At 38.9% G+C, this 19714-nt stretch overlaps 1 protein-coding gene across 1 annotated transcript in view; it reads left to right on the plus strand.

Annotated features, from left to right (window-relative positions):
• The window catches only part of NUCKS1 (nuclear casein kinase and cyclin dependent kinase substrate 1), a 33906-nt gene that overhangs the window by 1318 nt on the left and 12874 nt on the right, over positions 1 to 19714 (plus strand). Inside the window, exons 2-3 of the mRNA XM_037497980.2 lie at positions 16617 to 16666; positions 18884 to 18989. Coding sequence (XP_037353877.1) covers positions 16617 to 16666; positions 18884 to 18989 — 156 coding nt within the window. The remainder of the gene's footprint in view (positions 1 to 16616; positions 16667 to 18883; positions 18990 to 19714) is intronic.

Below are 19714 nucleotides of genomic sequence, written 5' to 3' on the forward strand. Positions count from 1 at the left end.
CTCCGTAAGCCTTGGTTTCTTTGCCTGTGATTTAAAGCTAATAGGTAAAGGTTTAGGTGTAAAGGCTTAGCTGCCCCCATCTCGTTCCTTCCCTTCATTCCAAGTTTTGTGAGAAACGGAAGTATTTTAACCTAGAGCTCAAAAGGGATTTGGAACCCCGGAAAGGGTTTTTGTTCCACACCGTGCTAGCTCCTGACCAGGTTGACTGCCTCCAGCGTGCGGGCGTGAGGGTCTGCGTCCCCCTCCGCCCGCGGGGGCCTTTGAGGAGAAGCTCAACTCCCTACCTGACTGCTTTTCTGCCCTCTGATTTCAACCCGCATCTCTAATAATTCACCAGGAAGAGTTTCCTCGGCTTTTTGGCAGGGAGTCTGAATAGATCTGAAGTGGGGGGGGGGTCATAAAAATTGACTGATGTATCCCATCAACTTACGTATTTTCTTTAAGATCAGATCAAATAGGCCATACAATAAAGATTTGTTTTATCAGAATTGGGTCTTGTCTCTGGAAGTAAATTACAGTGGTGGAATTAGGCTATTTTTGTCTACCTTTTAAGTTCAGTTCACTAGGTTTCGATTTCTTTATTGTCACTTTTCTTATACTCACCCGCCAGAATTGGAGTTCCCGTATTTAGATACTGGACCATGAAACAACTTTCTTTATTTGGAAGCTTTAATTTTTAATATCACCGAATGGGGAGAAATACAATAAGTGTATACTATCAGTTTTTTGGTGGCATTGGGATTTCTGCACAACTTTTTACGTTGCTTAGTGTGTTAAAAATGATTTTAACTGTTTATATTGCCCTAATTGAAAAATGAAGTTAATATATTTGGGGCTTTTTGGGGTCACTAATTTTCAAAGAAACTTGGTTTCTGATTATATTTTAGTGATAAAGTCTTTGTAACTATCTTTTAAAAGTCTTCAATATACCATAAAATAAAGCAGAAATAATTAAACTTGAGTTTGGTGGTTTGTTAAATTTTGCAATAAAAAAAGTCCTGTCCTAGGGAAGTGGTTTTGTTTTAAGGTGTAGTTGAATAATCTATGCAACTTAGGGCATTTAACAAAATGAATAATAGACATTGATGAAATAGTAGAATGATCAACTTTATAGGCTTCCCCCCCACCAAAAAAAAAAAAACAAACATGTTAGAAATTCTACAGTGTCACAGTGCATTTTCTTTCAGGGTTTGTTTCTGCCCTTAGGCCTATATGTGTGTGTGTGTGTTTAATAACTACTATAAATGCTAATTTTATTTTTATATTAACATAAGCATTCTTAAGAGTTTTAGAGTACTTCTAAAGCTTGACACTAATTTCCAAATAAAGGAATAACAACTGGTCAGCTATAGCAGGGCTTTCCATAGACCTGTGTAAAACACATCTAAGTTTTGTTCATACAGTATTGCTAGTTTTACCTTTCACACTATCAGAGCAGTTGTATATAAATGAAAAACGCAAATTTTTATTAGACCTTGCATTCAGATATATAGGTTAGTGTAACCTCCTTAAGGCTAGGAAAGACTTTAGGCAAATTCATTTTGCAAGTGCTTTAATGGAGGCCTGGACACGGGATGTGCCTTTCATTGTGCGTTAGTAGATGCCAAGTTTGGGCCTAGAAACTAGGTTTCTTAATTCCCATTCCTGGTCATCCTTACCCCCCTACTTTCCACATAGTCTCTTTACATTCTGACTAGTAAGTGTTGATGTTGTTGTCACTTTTAACTTTCCAGAGTGTTTTCATGACTTAACTTTGTAAGCAAGGAAGGGAAATGCTATTACTTCTAGAAGATAAGACAAAGCTCAAATTTATTAGTTTGCCCAGACTAGAAACCAATTATTTTGAAATTCAGCCCTCCTTGGAAAAGATTCAAGTCACAAAGATCAAACTGTTTGCCCCTTGTTTTTGTGATATGTGTAGTTGATGTTTTATCTTCTATATAAATTGCAAGGAGGCTTTAACATTGCAAGCTTTCATGTGAAAGCAGGAACTCTTTATAGGTTGACACAAACTCTCTTGGCTAAGTTTATAACAATATTGAGAATTAATGACTTTCCCAAGTTCCATATTTCTTTTCAGAGAATTTTGTTTGGTATGTATCTGTAGTCTAAAAATATATGATCTCTTACCAGAAAATCAGTTTCAAATAATTAAAGGGAAAACTTGAAAATTCAAGATAACTTGGAATTTATGATAATAAGTACGTACAGGGACAACACTTAAAAGGTTAGTATCCTAGTAAATGTCATTGTAGGTGAACCCAGTTGCTTGTATCTTACTATCTACTCCCAGACTGTGTCTATAAGAGAAGTGTGATTTTATTAACCAGGGTCTGTACATTATTTCTAGTTACATGCCACTTTCCTCTAAAAAGACAAGCTCCTCTGTAAACTTCACCTTCAAAGATATTTCACATAATTGTAAAACCTGAATAATGGAGGAAGATTTAATTTTACAGCACTAAAGTATTCATTTCCCAGCAAACATGTTCGTTATAACAAACCTTTTAAAGCGCAGTTTTTAGAGTACCAAACATTTATGTAGATTAAATGCAGAAGTAGGCACTCTATATAGAGGTTATTACCTTATTTTGTTTTATCCTTGTTATAAAATCATAGGGCTTTTTTTTTTAATTCTTTTATAGTATGATGAAACATGCTTTACGAGTATGTTGTTCAAGGTCATAGAACTATTTTAGCATAGCCACAACTTGAACCCAGATTTTATGAATACAAAGCTAGCGTTTCCAGAATACCACTCTTTGACAATGGTCAAAGTTTTTGCTATTAAATAATAACTGGTGAGTGCATTATTCTCACCATAGTTTTGTTGTTGTTGTTAGTACTATGTAGAAAATATTTTAGGGGAAATACGGCCCAATTGTTTTTAAGTATGACCAGTTTTGTTAGATATTTAAAGTAATTGTCAGATATTTTTAATTAAAAACTTAAAAAAAACAGAATTTGAAAATTAAATCCAGTTCCCGCATTAGTGATGACTTTGAAGCCATAGGAATTAAAGTGTAGAAATAATAACAAAGCTGAGTTTAGACTTAACCATACTCCTTTCTACTAGACTCACATTTAATGTGCTTGTTTCCAAAATCCTTAATTTGGAACCATTGGAACCACGTAAGCTTGAAAGTTCATTTTTTGAGAATTTTAAATGAGGAAGGGTATATTAATGTACTATTACCAGTAAGTCTGGGGAACTACCCTTATAACCAAACATTAGTATCTCTAGTAATACTTATGAATTGTTACACTAAAGGAAAAAACAAAAAGCCCATCATTGTTGAGTTCAAATTAGGTTTTACCACCATACAAGTTGATGAAAAAGCACTTGGTTTTCAGAACTTTCTGAATTTTGAAATTGTGGCCCTTTAACAGAAGTCCCTTTCTCAGTCTTCAGTTACAGAAAAAGTAAGACCACTTTCAAAACTCAGTGGAGCGGTCAGTGAGCAACTCTGTGCCAAATGCCCTGCTAGGTATTTCTCACATATTTCAAAATCTTGAAACAAGTCTTCCAGCACAGTTTACATGAGCCCATTTCATGTGTGAGACAGCTGAGGCTTGGGAAAAGTCGCTAGCCCAGTTCTCCAACAGACAGGAGGTGAAGTAGGAATTCAAATCCAAGTGTAGCCAACACAGGGTGGCATGTTCCAATGGAGACACTGCCACGGGGTGTTTCTCGGGCTAAGTGTGCTTTTCAGTACTGGGAAGGGTTAAGTACTTCATAATAGGACTTCTGTGGGGGAAATGAACTTTAAAGAGGGCTTGGGAGGGGTAATAGAAAACTTAGAAGAAATAGGAGAATATGAAGGGGTTAGGAAAATGTACTGAATGGACAGGAAAACAAAGAGGCCAATGCGGGGCTTTTATGGGGGAAAATGTGTTCTCTAAATGGCACTGCAAGCATATACATTTCATAATATACAAAGTATTCCCCCCAAATAAACAGATTCCAAAGCCACCTAAGAACACTACAAGAAAATTAATGGGCTCATTTTACATACAAATAGATGCAAAAATATAAACAATATTAACTAACGGAACACAAGCAAATGAAAAAATAAGTAGGATTTGTCACAAGAACAAAACTTAAAAGCTACTGCAATCATTGTATTAAAACACTAAGAGTCAACATCTAGCATAAAACTCAGCATATTACATTAGAAGGAAATTAAAATGAGAAATTCAAGTTCATTTCATTTGATGAGTTACAAATTAAGGAAAGTAGTTGTGTTTTATTGTTTTAAATCAACTAGCAAGAAAGAATTGGAGGGAGGTAGCACAGTACAGCAGAGACCCTGGGTGCAGGATGCTTGACTTCCATCTCTGCTTAGGTTTTTATATAATGGAGATACTGAGCTCAGAGTAGTACTATCTTGCATTTACAAAGTAGTTTACAATTTTCGAAAAGCTTTTTCTCAGGTTACTACCAGCTGTAAAAATAATGAGAAAGCTAATTTTGAAATAGACTTAATCTAGTCTATTTTTCCCAGAGATCGAAAGCAAGACCACCACACTGTGTAACTCCCTGAGACCATTTGCGTTCTGGTGTCCCGTTGGAGTTAGATGATTTAGTCAGCACAGCCAGAGTCTAACTTTGGTTACTTGACTTAATCAAGTTACTGAGCATGCTGTGAAGTGTCACTTGTGTTCGCATTTTTAAATTCTTAGCTGCAAAGAAATGTGACCTTATTCTAGATTATACAACTTCTTAGATTGTAGAGATTATAGATCGCACTTACTGAGCTGCCATGTGGTGCACAGCAGAAGAAAACATTTGACTTAACATGGACCACTTTGGGCAAACTGGGACATCCCTTCATGTGGTTGCAATAAAAAAAAAAATGTGTCTAGGTTCTAGGAAATGGAACTGATTGTTAGAGAATTGCATTGCCATTATTTTTACGGAACTACTAATAGCTATCTAAATAACAATGATTATAGGTATATACATTAAAATAGGTCTCAAGAGTCCTCAGACTGCCAGTGTTTCAACTGAGTATGGTCTATTTTCAGGTGCTTCTTAGCACATATCTATTTTTGAATTGTGTACCTGTTGGGTTAGCTATTGAAGAAGATGATCTTCAGGGAGATTTCATCTGTCAAAATAATCCAGATGAGTGACTTGAGAAACTAGTGGCAGGTTGATAAGTAAACTAATTGTTACATAGAAATCCGCCCAGTAGTCTCTGGCCTGGAATAAAGGACACAGCTCTCTGCCTGCCACAGACAGGTTGCAGCTGCTGTGAGCTTCTTCTTAGCTGCAATGTGAATTAGAATAGTGGACCTTTAAAGGAAGGTTTTATATAATCCCTCAGGAGTGACCATTGCTTCCCTACCGAGAAACTTTATCTAAAATTAGAGATTACCAGACACTTGACTCATTGAAATTACATCCGCAGAAATGAGCCCTCATACTTTGTCAGGAAGAACTAAGTCCTTTTGACACAGAACTAGCCTCAATTTACAACTTTGGAGCCTTCAAGACAAGAGATTGCTGGACACAAAATTCTACATCTTGCTTAATTTTGCCAAGAAATACGCCCAGAGTTCCACTTAGAAGTCACCCCTTTACAGAGCCCTCCTTTGCTTTGAGTTTATCAAGAGGGTTCTTCATTTAAATTGCCCCTCCCCAAATGCTGTTAAGGTTTCCTCTGGTGAGATACTCCACCTTTCTCCTGTGCTATTGCCTTCTGTGTGGTGAGCCAATAAACCTGATTAAGGCTACAGATTTGTTCCTGGGGCTGAGACAATTGGAAGATTCCACTAAGGTTTTGGAGACCCTCTTTGCTGAAGACTGACTGGGCTCCTAATTTGAACTTCTGAGCCCTTGGGTCTCACTGCCCCAATCTGCCCCCTCATTGTGTAGTTTTGCTCTACAGTTAAGTCTTCCGGCCCATTTTACTTAGCTCATTATACTCACTGAAATGTGCGGATGTGTGACTTAAAATACCTTTCTTATAGCAAGAGAATATGGTAAAACAATATTTATTTTGTGAGGGTGTGCCATATAAGAGTTCGTTCATCTACTTAAAACATTAGCAAGTTGGTAACAAAAGATTTAGCAGGGGATTATGAGGAGGATCTAAAACTTGTTCGTGGCTCATTCAGAACTCTGTTCCCCTTTTGTGCAGAAATAGAAACCTACCTTTCTCACTTGAAAAATATTTAGATCTTTCCCATAACCTTTTTTTTTTTTTTTTTTTTGCATTTTCTTTGTGTAGCTCTTGTAATTGTTTTTGGACTTTATAGTTTAATTGTAAATACCAGGTTATATAACATAGTCAATATACCTTAGGCAGGAGGAACTTGAAGCCCAAGCTAAATGAAGCAATTCTAAGAAATTACCTTAAATTGAGTTCAGCATCCAGGCGTCTATACACAAACATTCTTATATCAAATTTGGTGTAGAAATAATCTTTGAGGGATAGAAGAAGAGGTTAATGTCCTGAATTTTGAAGAAAGAGCTGACATGGAGAAACTTTAATATCACCAGTTTTGTAGTAGAATTAGATTTGTGACCTTTAGGCATGGAAGGTTGGCGGGAACAGGCAGCACGGGATGCAGGGTTGAGTAGGATCACATAATGCTTGTGGTAACTACAAGTTACTTAGCCTTTCTGGGCATTAGATTTTTCTGGTGAAATTGAATTAATGTTAATTAGCTCCTTGTGTGAGGTGATTGCAAGAAAGAATTTAGGTGACGCATGGTGATTGCTGTTTAATTATTGATTCCGCATGATTCACAAAAAAATCTGCATTGATCAGTAGCCTCTATAATGGTGATTTATCGAGGCCTGATTCAGATTTGGTTTTTGATTCAAATTTGGTTTTTAAAAGTAGGCGATTTCAAAGATAGAGGTAAGTGGGTCTCTTTGATACACGACTTTGGAAGTTTTTAACATGTTTAGGGAGGTATCCAAACTGATCTAGCCAGGAAACCTTTAGAAAGCCTGGAGTTGGGAAATTTTGCAATGACAGCATTTTTTTCTTAGAACACTTTTTTTTTTTTAAAGATTTATGTATGCATACAAGAGCTGGGGTACAGGCCAGAGATGGGGGGAGGGTGAGAGAATTCACCAGAGACAGAGTGGGGAACATAACAGGCAGACTGAATGAAATACACTGCTGAATACACTGCTGAGGGGAGCAGCTGGCGAGTCAGGAGAGGTTTGCTGGGCCATGTGGTTTGCCTGGCCGGCTGGCCCGGGATTGAACTCCTGCTGCAGAGACTTCTGATTGCATCATAGTTCAGTGCTTAATCCCTTGCACCACCAGGGAGGCCCTTAGAACACTTTTAAATTGCTTCTTTTATTTCTAATTAGTGTGTTTTCCTTGGTGATTCCTGGGAATGTTTTGTTGAACGAAAAGGTTTATTGCTATAATGTCTACTTAGACAAATTCTTACTTTAAAAAAAGTATGAGAATAAAAGAATACTGTACAGTAAGTATTCTCATTACAGTTTCTACTTACATGAGGACTTCAGTAGAGCTTCATGTTAAATCCCTGGGAGGAAAAGGAAGAAAGGCAGGAGGGTAGTTGGATGTAATAGACTTGAGCCGCCACTGCCATTCCCAGGGATGCCGATCCGCCAGGAAGATTTTCACAGGTGCCTTAAAGGGCTTTGTTCTTGGCCTGTGCAGATTAATTTTGCAGATAATACGTAGTTGGGAAAGATAAATAATATGTTCAAATGTTAGTATCTGTGTACAGAAAGTGCTGGATTTTGAAAATGGGGCTTTAGTCATTGGAGATGCACGTGTGATGTGGCGGCGCAAAAGCAACTAAGATCTTGGATTGCACTAGTACCGGTGTGGGATAGAATAGGAAGAGGGAAGACGTCGTTCTGATCACCCACCCCCTCTCCACATACACAACTTTTTAAAAATGTTATTGTATTCAGATCTGGGAATTACTTGAGACACATTACTGAGATAGTATAGATGAAAATTACTAGTTTGGGGGATGCTCGAAGGAAGGTTAGGTTAAAGGAAGTTAAAGGAAACCTAGTATTTACCCTTGAAGAATAGTGAAACCACCATAAAAAGTTTCAGGGATGCATAGGGGCTAGACTCTCACATAGGGGCTAGACTCAGACCCCGGTAATCCCAGGAGGCAGAGCCAGTTGGCCATCGGCAGATTTCAACAACTCTCATTATTGGAGTTTTCCTAGAATGGTCGGCCTTGGGAGATCCTGAGAGCTTCCCAGTCATTCCCATGTGTTGATAGAATACAAAGTTGGGGTAAGATTGGGTTACGTTATCTGAAGTACAGTAGTGTTAGTACAGATAATATCCCTGGTGTCATTGTGTTACTCACCCCACCCCTCCCTACTGGGCAGTAAACTTTGGTGGACTTTGAGCACTTAAGTTTGAAAATGTTTTTTTTTTCTTTCTGAAAAAGTTTTTTAAAGTTATGTTTTATAAAGATAAAGCTAAAAACTACCTTGCAATCTCTTATTGCAATCTACTTTTTAATCTTAGCAGCAGCTCTCAAACTTTTTTTTTAATATTTAAAGGGCAGGTTTATTAGGGAAAGGATAAAACAGTTAAAGACACTTGCAGAGACACAAGTGGGCAGGAAGAGCTGCCTCCAGAAGGGACATGTTTGCTGAGAGAGACCTGCAAGGCCGCAGGCGGGCGGCCTTGACAGGTCACGGGCAGGCAGGAAGGCTGCTGCCCTGCAGAGGGAGACAGTTGGTGAAAAGAAGCACCTGCATAGTCACAGGTGGGCAGAGGGAGTGCTGCCTCTCAAACATTTTTTATAAGTTTCCAATAAGAGAGATTTTATGTTGCAGTTTGTGCCACACAAGAACACAAACACCTGAAACAGGAACTTACTCTTTTTTGGGTACAATTTTCTCAGATACTTGTATTTTTTCCTTTTAAGTGTGTATTTTTTCCTTTTAAATGCGGGTTCTACACTGATACATTTGATTTTAGGACCCAGTAAGTGGGTTGTGACCTATTGATGAAAAACATTGTGCTATAGGATCTCATTCATCTGATGAAATGAGGTTTTTGCCATCCAGGTGGTTGGTGAAAAGAGCTGTGTTGACTATTTTGGGGTTTGTCAAAACTCAGATTTCAAATCTACTGTAAGAAACATGTTAATTCTAGAAAGTTAGCAAAGTTTCTTTTTCTTTCCCTTCTTCCTCTTCACCCTCCCTTTTCCTCCTCCCTCTTTCTCCTCTTTTTCATTGACCTGAAGAGTATAATTTCATCAGGGTAAAATTGTGTAGCATGTTGTCTAAAAGTTTCTTGAGAAACTTGAGAAAATGGTTTTGTGCTATTTAAATAGTATAAGCTTAAGGTGTCAATAGTTAAACATGGATTTGTATTTGAAATATAGGCTTCCTCACTTGGGGTTTGCTTGTTATCTTCTCCATATTTGATGTGCAGGCTTGTTACAGAGTTGGGTCATGATGTGTTGGGTCATAATTGTGTTCTCAACTGTGAAGTCAAGAGGATTAGGTGAGATCCCCTCAAAGGTGTGGTGATTTCCATCTGAAACTATGCCCCTCTTACTCTTCAGAATGTTGCTTTGACATTCCTCATATTTCAGGAGTAGCATTGTTTTGGTCTTAGTTGCTGCTGTAAGAAAGAAAAGCTCCTAGGGGTAAACTTGTCAACATTTACTAGAAAGAAATTGATTAAAAGAACAAAAGGGGAAAAAATCTTATTGCTTCTAACAGTTAATCACATTTGGTGACTGAAAAAGATCTTTTGGTGTTCTTTGTCTCACTTCCCACTTTACCTTTCATTTTCACACCTGAACTCCATACAAAACCGGCTTTTCATCTCAAGACCCTCTGGTGATCATCCAGGAATTCATTGTGCCCAAGGTGTGTTTAGAATCTAGACGTGGACATTTTTATCAACTTTCAAAGAAAGAGAAGGCACAAAATTAAAAGTTTTAATGTTCCTATTTTTATATTTAATCATTCTCTTTTTTAGTGCAAGCTTTTAGACTTGCTTAGCTGAAACTCCAACTGATATTGTTACAGGGCAACCCCAGCATGAAATGGGTTGACCTGACTGTGTGTCCTCACCTGCATGCAAAAGGGTCTTATAATAATGAGACTCAACTGCAGGCACACACAAAAAGGGTAATAAAGGGTTTATTTACAAAAAGGGGAAATGAAGAAATGAATAACTCAGAGAGAAAGAGAGATAAATTGGTGAATGCGTCCTACCACTTCCACTAAGCTGGAACCCCAATAGCACTCTCAAAGCCGGCGAAAAACCAAAGGCCCCCAAGGCCTGCATGTCTGGTTGTATACCTAGCCTGGCTGCTTAATTCCACCCTTAGTTCCCAGCACTCTTCCTTTTGGTGGTGATGACATTGTGGGATTTGTAGTCCTCGGTGTCTTGGATCTCTTTGGTTTGGGGTGGGGCTGGCGTCTGTAAAAACCAGTGTTTGTGGAGTTTGTTCTTGACATCCTTTTCCTCCCAAAAATATGAGTGGTAGAAATTGATCTAATTTGTATGGTGGATCTAAAGTAGCTATTACTATAATACTATAATCTCTGGCCTAAATGGTAACCTGAAAACTTTTCCATAAAGTTGAAAATAATATAAAAATAGAAGTGTTTCAGGATTGCATTTTAATGAAATGAGCAAGAACTTTTCCAGACAGTTGTGCTGGAACCAATGCCGTACACATTTTAAGCAGTGCTAGTGCTCAGGTTCAAATAAATGTTACTTGTGGATGTTCGATTCAGTAGTAGTGTTCTGGGTGGAACAAGTTAGTGCTTACAAGTAGCAATAGGTGCTATTTATTGCATAGCGTCTGGCACTCAAAACAGTCTGGAGAGAGAGGTGGTGTTACTCCTATTTTATTGATGAGAAACTGAAGATCAGTGAGGGGAAGAAATTTGCTCAAGGACATTTAACTAATAAGTTGCAAAGCCAGGATTTAAATAAATCCATCTCAAAAATCTGAGGTTTTAACCTCTATGCTGTATTCAAAGTTTGTGGTGCCCTCCCAGTTTTTAGTTGTTGCTGCTTGTTTTACACTGAAGTTTAACTAATGTGTTTAAATAGGGGTAGTGTAAGGAAGTAAGAATGTTTGTTTTCAGTTAGAACTTCATGTCCTTAGACTTAAACTTGACTCTTGAGCAGTGTGGTTTTATCCCAGTATATCTTCTCAATTTCAAATTTATATAGTAATAAATTCATAAGAATATATTTAACCCTAAATAATGTAAATCTCCAAGTAATGTAAATAGTATGTTGCTTTTAATAAGCATCTTTAAAAGGCAGGAAATGAACCAAACGATTATTAGAAAATATTATAGTGTTATTGTAAATGACCTTTGTTATCACAGATCTTTTATTTAAATTATTTTTTTCCTTCTAGTCTTTTAGATGGGTAACTTTTTAGTAGTTACAGTTAAGACAGGATTCCGTCTACATTCTTATTTTATTTGGGTTTTATTATTTTTATGATATATACCATTAAGATAATTCTGATCATTCTGGTCGTTTTCACATAGTTGAAAATTTTGTGTTCCAGAGGAAGGAGTGAATTTTCAATTCAATTTTGAAAATTTTAATTACTTATGTCCATATAGTCCGTATGACATTTCTATAATTCTGTGTTGTAAACTCAGATAGAAAGAAATGTACTAACGGTTTGCTTTTTTTTGTTTAATTTCTTAGGTTTGAAGAAGTTTTTTAGTATGGTGGAAACATTTTTTCATTTAGGGGGTGGGAATTAAATATCTGATAGACTGAACTCCAGTCTTGTATATATTCTCTCTGCTAATACCCTTTCCCACTGGAATACTGTGCAGATGCAAGTTTGTATATCTTGAATTTAGTGTTACAAATGGACAGACAACCTCCATCCTCAGGAAGTTCAGATTTGATGGAGAGGACAGGTACTTAGTAGGTTATATAGTATCAATAAAGGATTAGCAGTTTCCAGAGGCTCTGAGGCCATATTATGTGTAATATGGGGAGGAGCTATCTGAACAGCATTCTAAGCCAAGTAGTAGCGTGACCGAGAGGGAAGACAACTTGACTGGAGGAATTACCGACTTCCTGCCTGGGTTGATTGTTAATTGGCAAGAAATGGAATCCTCAAAGACTTTACAGATTACAAAATAGTTGAGTGTCTCCCTTTTACTTTGCTCTTTATCAGAAATGTGAATTTAAGAAGTGGTTGTTACCTTCAAGAAGCTCAGATTAGTGAAGAAAACAATTGGTGCAATGTTGTGTTGAGTGTGTGGTATGCAAAAGGTTAACTTTGCAAGCGAAAACAATCTTTTTAAAAAAAAAAAAGATTTAGGGCCTCCCCGGTGGCGCAGCGGTTGAGCGCTGGGTTGCGAAGCTGCCCGCGGCCTCTGCGGCGCCGGTTCGATCCCCGGCTGCCTCCCGGCCACAGGAGGAGGGTCCCACATGGCGCGCAGACCTCCCCTGCCGCCCGCTGCTCCCCTCAGCAGTGTACTTCGGTCCTTCTGCCTGTTCTGCTCCCCGCTCTGGCTCTGGTGAATTCTCTCACCCTCCCGCGCTTCTGACTGTACCCAGTGCATGTATAAACGAAAGAAAGAAAGAAAGGAGGGAGGGAGGGAGGGAGGGAGGGAGGAAGGAAGCATGCCTCTATAAAAAAAAAAAAAAGATTTATTTATTCATGCATATAAGAACCGGGGTACAGGCCAGATGTGTGGGAGGGTGAGAGGATTCACCAGAGACAGAGCGGGGAATACAACAGGCAGATTGACTGAAATACACTGCTGAGGGGAGCAGCGGGCGAGACAGGAGAGGTCTGCCATGCCATGTGGATACCTCCGGGGCCGGCCAGAGGATCGTACCCACACTGCAGAGACTGGGGGCAGATTCCCAGCACTCCGCTCAACTGCCTGTGCCACCAGGGAGGCCCCAATCTTTTTCATTAGCTTTAACTAATTGATCTATAGAATAATGTTTCATACTTGTCAAGTAACTTAGGTCACTAGTTACAACAGAGGAGGAACTGAGACCTGGAGAAATATCAGACCCCAGTACTTCTATTAACAAAGATTCTGTACATTTACAGTATGGTTCCTTTCTGGAGTGTCTCTAGCAGTAGACTAAGAAAGTAACTATCATTAACTGTTGGCAAACTCTTTATGTTGAACCTACACTTAATGTGACACCAAAGCCAAGCAGGTGTTCTTGCTTTACTTGCGCATTAAAGCCCTAAAGTGGCTTAACATGCTTTCCCATTTACAAGATAAAAACCCCAAATTATTCAGTGTTCTTCGTATGACATGGCTTTCACCATCTGGTTACCCTCCTTTATGTTGTCTCATAGGAAAAAAACTCTGTTGATACACGGACCCAGAAATTGTACCAATATTTTAGTTGCCATCACACCAACGTAGATATGCCAGCAGTTTCTGATCTTGTGCATTAATTATTAGAGGTTAAGATTTAAGCCCCCTCTTCTGAATACTTTCCTTCTTTTCGTTCCGTGTCCCATTTTCCTTGATCCTAATGCAGAAAATTATCAACTTTGTATTTATGATAATACTGTTTCTCGTGTCTCCTGTGACTAAAAAAATTGATATTTTTGCTAGAACAAGGTAGGCATTGAATATGCATCTCTAAAAGGCTGAAAATGAATCAAGTCCTTTTTTTAAAAAAATGATTTATTCATGCATACAAAAACCGGGGTACAGGCCAGATGTGCGGGAGGATGAGAGGATTCACCAGAGACAGAGTGAACAGAACAGGCAGAAACTGCTGAGGGGAGCAGCAGGTGAGACAGGAGAGGTCTGCCATGCCATGTGGGTATCTCCCCGGCAGGCTGGGATCGAACCCGCACTGCAGAGGCTGCTGACAGCTTCACAGCACTGCACTCAACCTGTTGTACCACCGGGGAGGCCCCCATTTATTTCTTATCTTACTCTTTCAGTTGTGGTTAAATAAAATAAAATTTATCATTCTAATCATTTTTAACCATACAGTTCAGTGTATGATTCACATTTTTATACACCCAATCTCCAGAACTCTTCCTCTTGCAAAACTGAAACTACACACCTTAACTTCCCAGCCCTGGAAGCCACCATTCTTTCTGTGTCTATGATTTTGGATGGTCATATTTTTTAAATTAATTTTTCTAATAGAATGGTATCTTTGAATATAAGGTGAGCTGCTTATCGCAAAACATAGTTGGAGCATAGTTCACAGTTTTGCAGTAAAATGAGAAAATAATTCATCTTTGGTAGACTAAAAAACAGAAGGCAGGGCCTCCCCGGTGGTGCAGTGGATTGAGCGCAGCGCTGTGAAGCTGTCCGCAGCCTCTGCAGTGCATGTTCGATCCCGGCCAGCCGAGGAGCAGCCCACATGGTGCAGCAGACCTCTCCTGGCTCACTCGCTGCTCCCCTCAGCAGTGTATTTCAGTCAGTCTGCCTCTTGTGTTCCCCGCTCTGGCTCTGGCTCTGGTGAATCCTCTCACCCTCCCACACATCTGGCCTGTACCCCAGTTCTTGTATAAATAAAATAAATCTTAAAAAAAAACCCAAAAAACGGAAGGCAAAATTCCTTAAAAACCATTATTTTTTATCTCAAGCCAAGGATGTGCCTATACCTGACTCCACATCTTAGTTCCAGACATGATTCCAGAATTCACTCCTACCTCATCATTTTTGCATATTATTTAGAAACTGCAGCTGTGCTTGCATTTTGATTGTCCTGTGTGGTGGCAGGAAGGGCACAGAGCAGGTTTTTCTATGATTCTATGCAGATGGGTGAAGGAGGAGTCCTGGAGCCCTCAGTGGCTTTTGCAGGCTTTTTTTGGGATTTACCAGGTACAGGGGCAGGTAGGGGTGGGGGGGGGAAGGGGGACAGGAGGCTGGCAGGCCTTCCAGCCCAGGGCAAATCTTCACTCTTCCTAGGCTCTCCGCCATTCTCTCGTGGCCTCTGCTTCTCTGCTCCTTTCGCTCTTTCTCTCTTCCACTCTGGTCTCTCTCTTGCTCTGCTCGCTCTCTGCTATAAGCTCTGCTGGCGTCCCCTGTCACCGCCCTTATAAGCCCAGTTTCAGCCCAGGTGTACCCACTTACGCATGCCCACACCCCACTCCAGGTACCCACCATCAGGTATGCATTCAGGACCGCAGGGATCCATCATCAATCCTAATGGTGGGAGGGCAGAAAAGCCTGATGCTTTTTTACCTTACCCTACACCTGTCTTTGAATTTATGGTATCTTCATCTATAAAACCAGGAATATCCTTCTGCTCAGGTTTAAGTGTGGTTGCTGTCCTGTTATTTTAATCCTTTCAGCTCACTTGTTGAGTATGCATTTAGTTCCAGTGTATTTTAAGTACATCAAAAGCCTCAATGTGCTGATGTTTTCATGGAGGCTTACACAGAGAAGGGGACATTTTAAACTTTCAGACTTAAAATATGAAGTAAGAAAATGTAAGTTAAAGGACCTCCCTGGTGGCGCAAGGGGTTAAGCACTGAACTATGAAGCAGTCCGCAGCCTCTGCAGCACAAGTTCAATCCCCGGCTGGCCAGGGAGCAACTCACATGGCGCAGCAGACCTCTCCTGTCTCACCCGCTGCTCCCCTCAGCAGTGTATTTCATTCAGTCTGCCTGTTATGTTCCCCACTCTGTCTCTGGTGAATCCTCTCACCCCCCTCAATCTCTGTCCTGTACCCCAGCTCTTGTATGCATAAATAAATAAATTTTAAAAAGAAAAGAAAATGTAAGTTAAAGATCCCTTTCCTAGTCGGAAGTAATTGAAATCCTTTATAATTTCTAAGATTTTCATATTTTTCTTGTAGATGGACCCCTTAATGAAAAGTATGTTTTGAATTAATTGGTCATTTAATTTTTCCTTCTAAGTAAGACTTAACTGTCATCATAATTTGTTCTATAACATAACTGTTTAAAAATCACATAGCCTTGAAAAAAGCTGAGTAATCTTGTTTATGGTATGCGTGTCTATGTTTATATAGCAGTAAAACTCAAATAATGTTTGCAGGTTTGGTTTGTGTTTTTTGGTGTGTGTTTTTTAAGATTTTCTATTTATGCATACAAGAATTGGGGTATAGGCCAGAGGTGTGGGGGCTGAGAGGACTTACCAGAAAGGGTGGGGAGCAGAACAACAGGTGGGTCTACTGAAATACACTGCTGAGGGGAGCAGCGGGAGACAGGAGAGGTCTGCTGCTCCATGTGGTTAGCTCCCTGGCTGGCCAGGGATGGAACTGCAGAGGATGCCGATCGCTTCATAGTGTTGCATCTTAACCCCTTGCACTACCAGGGAGGCCCTGGTTTGTGTATTTTTGCCATTATTTCTGCATGACAACTTAAGCTATAGTTTAGCTCATTTTACTGTTTTATATTTGTTGGGAGGTGCAAGGTTGTTTTGTAGGAAAGAATAGCATTTAAGCTAGGACTAAGATGAGTAATGTGAGAATTGTAGTTTGGGAATACCTTTGGTATAAGTAGCCCTTTGCTGTGACAAATGCAAGTTGGGGGAGAGGGCTGTTGAAATATAATTTTCCAGCAGCTAGTCCTAATTCTGTTTATGAAGTAATAATGTGGATACACTTATCTTAGAAAAATTCTACATTTCTGTCATCTTAATTATAAGTCTCTTCTTTCTACAGAAATAGGAAGGTCGTTGATTATTCACAGTTTCAGGAATCTGATGATGCTGGTAAGTTTTGTGATTTCAGTCCCTTGTCAGTAGTACCAGCTGGTAGGGAAAATGCCAGTTTATAAACTTTTTCATCACGATTTTGAAATTTTTTTTTTTTACATTTAAAATATTTATGTATGTAAATTATGTCAACATCTGTCGCCCAAAACAAAACTTAAATTTGCATGGATTTTAACTTTTCTTTAGTAAATCATTGATAATAAGCACTTGAATAATTTTTTATTATTTGCTGTTAGTGTCCAAAGTTTGAACATACAATAATTACAATGCAGTGTTTATTGATTAACTGTAATTACATTAAAACTTGTACCTTGTAATAAGGAATATTTAAGTTTTTTGCATAATAACAGTAACTAGGGTTGAACCAACAATGTATTATGAAACAACTTTTGTGAACTAATTTGTATAGAATGAGTAGTGTATTTTAAATCTTAGCCATAAAAGCTTTCTTTATAACTTTTTTTTAAAAGAAATTAATTATTTTTGTGTAGAATAATTGGGGTGTAGGCCAGAGGTATAGTGGTGAGAGTTTTCACCAGAGACAGAGTGGGGAGCAGAACAGGCAGATTGACTGAAATACTCAGCTGAGGGGAGCAGCGGTGGGCAAGACAGGAGAGGTTTGCTGCACCATGTTGATCAGCTTCCTGGCTGGGGATCAAATTCAGCCCATATGGGTGATAGCTCTGAGACTTAACCCCTCTGCCACCAAGGAGGCCTGCCCCTTTCTTTAGAACTTGTTCTTAATCTCATTATTTTCTGGATAGACTTAACAATTCTTTTTTCTTCTTTTAAATCTAATTTTATTTTATAAAGATACTATGTATCTTTGGGAAAACTTAGAAAATGCCAGAAATGTATAAAGAAGAATTTAAAAAAGTAACAGTCTAAACCTCCCAGAGGTAATACTAAAGTATATGTATTTCATAACTGATAATAAATATTTGCATTTATTCATTTAATCCTTAGAAAAATCCTGTTAAGATGGGATTTACTATTATTATTTCCACTTTATCTGTAAAATAAAGTAAGTGGAAATAATTTAAGCAGAAATATTACTCAAGGTCCTTCGCCAGCAAATAGTTTTTTTGAGGACCTTTTTGTCTAAAATTTTATTTCTTTTTTTCTTCTTTAAAAATGTAGTTAAGGGGCCTCCCCAGTGGCGTAGCGGTTGAGCGCTGGGCTGCGAAGGTGCCCCCAGCCTCTGCAGCGCCGGTTTGATCCCCGGCCGCCAGCGAGGGTCCCGCATGGAGCGACAGACCTCTCCTGTCGCGCCCACTGCTCCCCTCAGCAATGTGCTTCAGTCCTTCTGCCTGTTCTGCTGCCTGCTCTGGCTCTGGTGAATTCTCTCACCCTCCCGTGCTTCTGACTGTACCCAGTGCTTGTATAAATCAATCAATCAATCAATCTTAAAAAAATATATAAAGTCTTACTATAGAATTTTGGATTCTGTCCTACCTCACCTCTTTGTCATGTTATTAAATTATTTGAAAAATTCATACTAATGGTTACATGATAATCCATGTCATCATTACTATTTTATGATAGTCCATAATGGAATGGTCTATGTATCCAACCATTTAATAATTGCTAATGTGACAGATTGCTTCCAGATAGCAAAGAGTTTTGGAAATAATCTGATTTTCTTTAGTGTTATGGGATTTTTGAAATTAAAAGTACTTTCCCTAACTGCCAGAGCATGCTATATTTAATACTTTAAAGGTGATTTACTTGATAGCAGTAATTTGCGTTCTAAAGTGCTTATAATATAACCTTATTTGAAAATTATTATAGCAATAAGTATGAAGATTTAAAACAAAGATTTCTAATAGAAGGGTAAGATATAAAATGATACGAGATATTTGGCTATGGCTGTATTAAAAATATATACATGAGGGCACATGAGTAATAGACAAAATTGGAAATGATTGAGTTAAGGTGGTAAGACTGAATCAGGGCCCCAAGTTCAGATTGATAAATGGCTTGGGGCACCCTGTTCCTCAGTGACCACCTGTACCCCATTTCCTAACTTCCTTACCCAAGACTAGAGAATAGTAAGTAATTTAGTTACAAAAAATGAAAGAAAACTATTTGGGGTATTCTGTGCCCTCAACATTGAAATGGCGTGAGAGATAATTATCTTAGTGAATACCGTGATAATTTCTATATGTAAAAATCATAATATGGCTCATTGGGACTGAAAAATACTCTTTTTAGATGAAGACTATGGAAGAGATTCTGGCCCTCCAGCTAAGAAAATTAGATCATCTCCCCGAGAAGCTAAAAATAAGAGGCGATCTGGAAAGAATTCACAGGAAGATAGGTAAGAGGCTTTATTAATCTGTTCCTAGTCACAGTCTCTACTCTGTGGTGAGGGTAGTTTCTGATCTCTCTCTCTCTTTTTTTTTAATGCATACAAAAGCTGGAGTATAGGCAAGAGGTGAGGATTGAGGGGTGGTGAGAGGATTCACCAGAGACAGAGTGGGGAGCAGAATAGGCAGATCTACCGAAATACACTGCTGAGGGGAGCAGTAGGAGACAAGAGAGGTCTGGGGCGCCATATGGGTAGCTCCCTGGCTGGGGATTGAACTCATGCTGCAGTTGCTGCTGATAACTTCATAGAGCTGAGACTTAACTCCTTGCACCACCAGGGAGACCCAGTTTCTGATCTCTAAATTGGTGAAGTCTCCATTGATTCAGGCAGGGAAGTGCTTTTTATCCACTGGATGTTGTTTTGCACATTCATATTTTCTCAGGCATCACTCTGGGTCCAGAGGTTAGCTTCTTCAGGGTCACAAGGCTTTATTGGACTCAACCTAGAATCCAAGGTGATATCTCCAAGAATGCCTTTGTTGCTGCCTCAAACCTTTGAACATGAGCGGAGAGATTGTTTATCTAATTTGTTACCTGGGGTTAGTATTGACAGTTTTCATTGTAGTGATAGCAGAGAATAAGTATCCTATCCCATTCAGTCACAAATCTCTGGGAAATCATAACTAGGGCTTACAGAAGTTTACATTGTATGCTGTACAAAGTTTTACTGCCCAT

Source organism: Talpa occidentalis, unplaced genomic scaffold, assembly GCF_014898055.3.
Source record: "Talpa occidentalis isolate TD23 unplaced genomic scaffold, MPIMG_talOcc4v2.1 talOcc4.8, whole genome shotgun sequence".
NCBI lineage: Eukaryota > Metazoa > Chordata > Mammalia > Eulipotyphla > Talpidae > Talpa > Talpa occidentalis.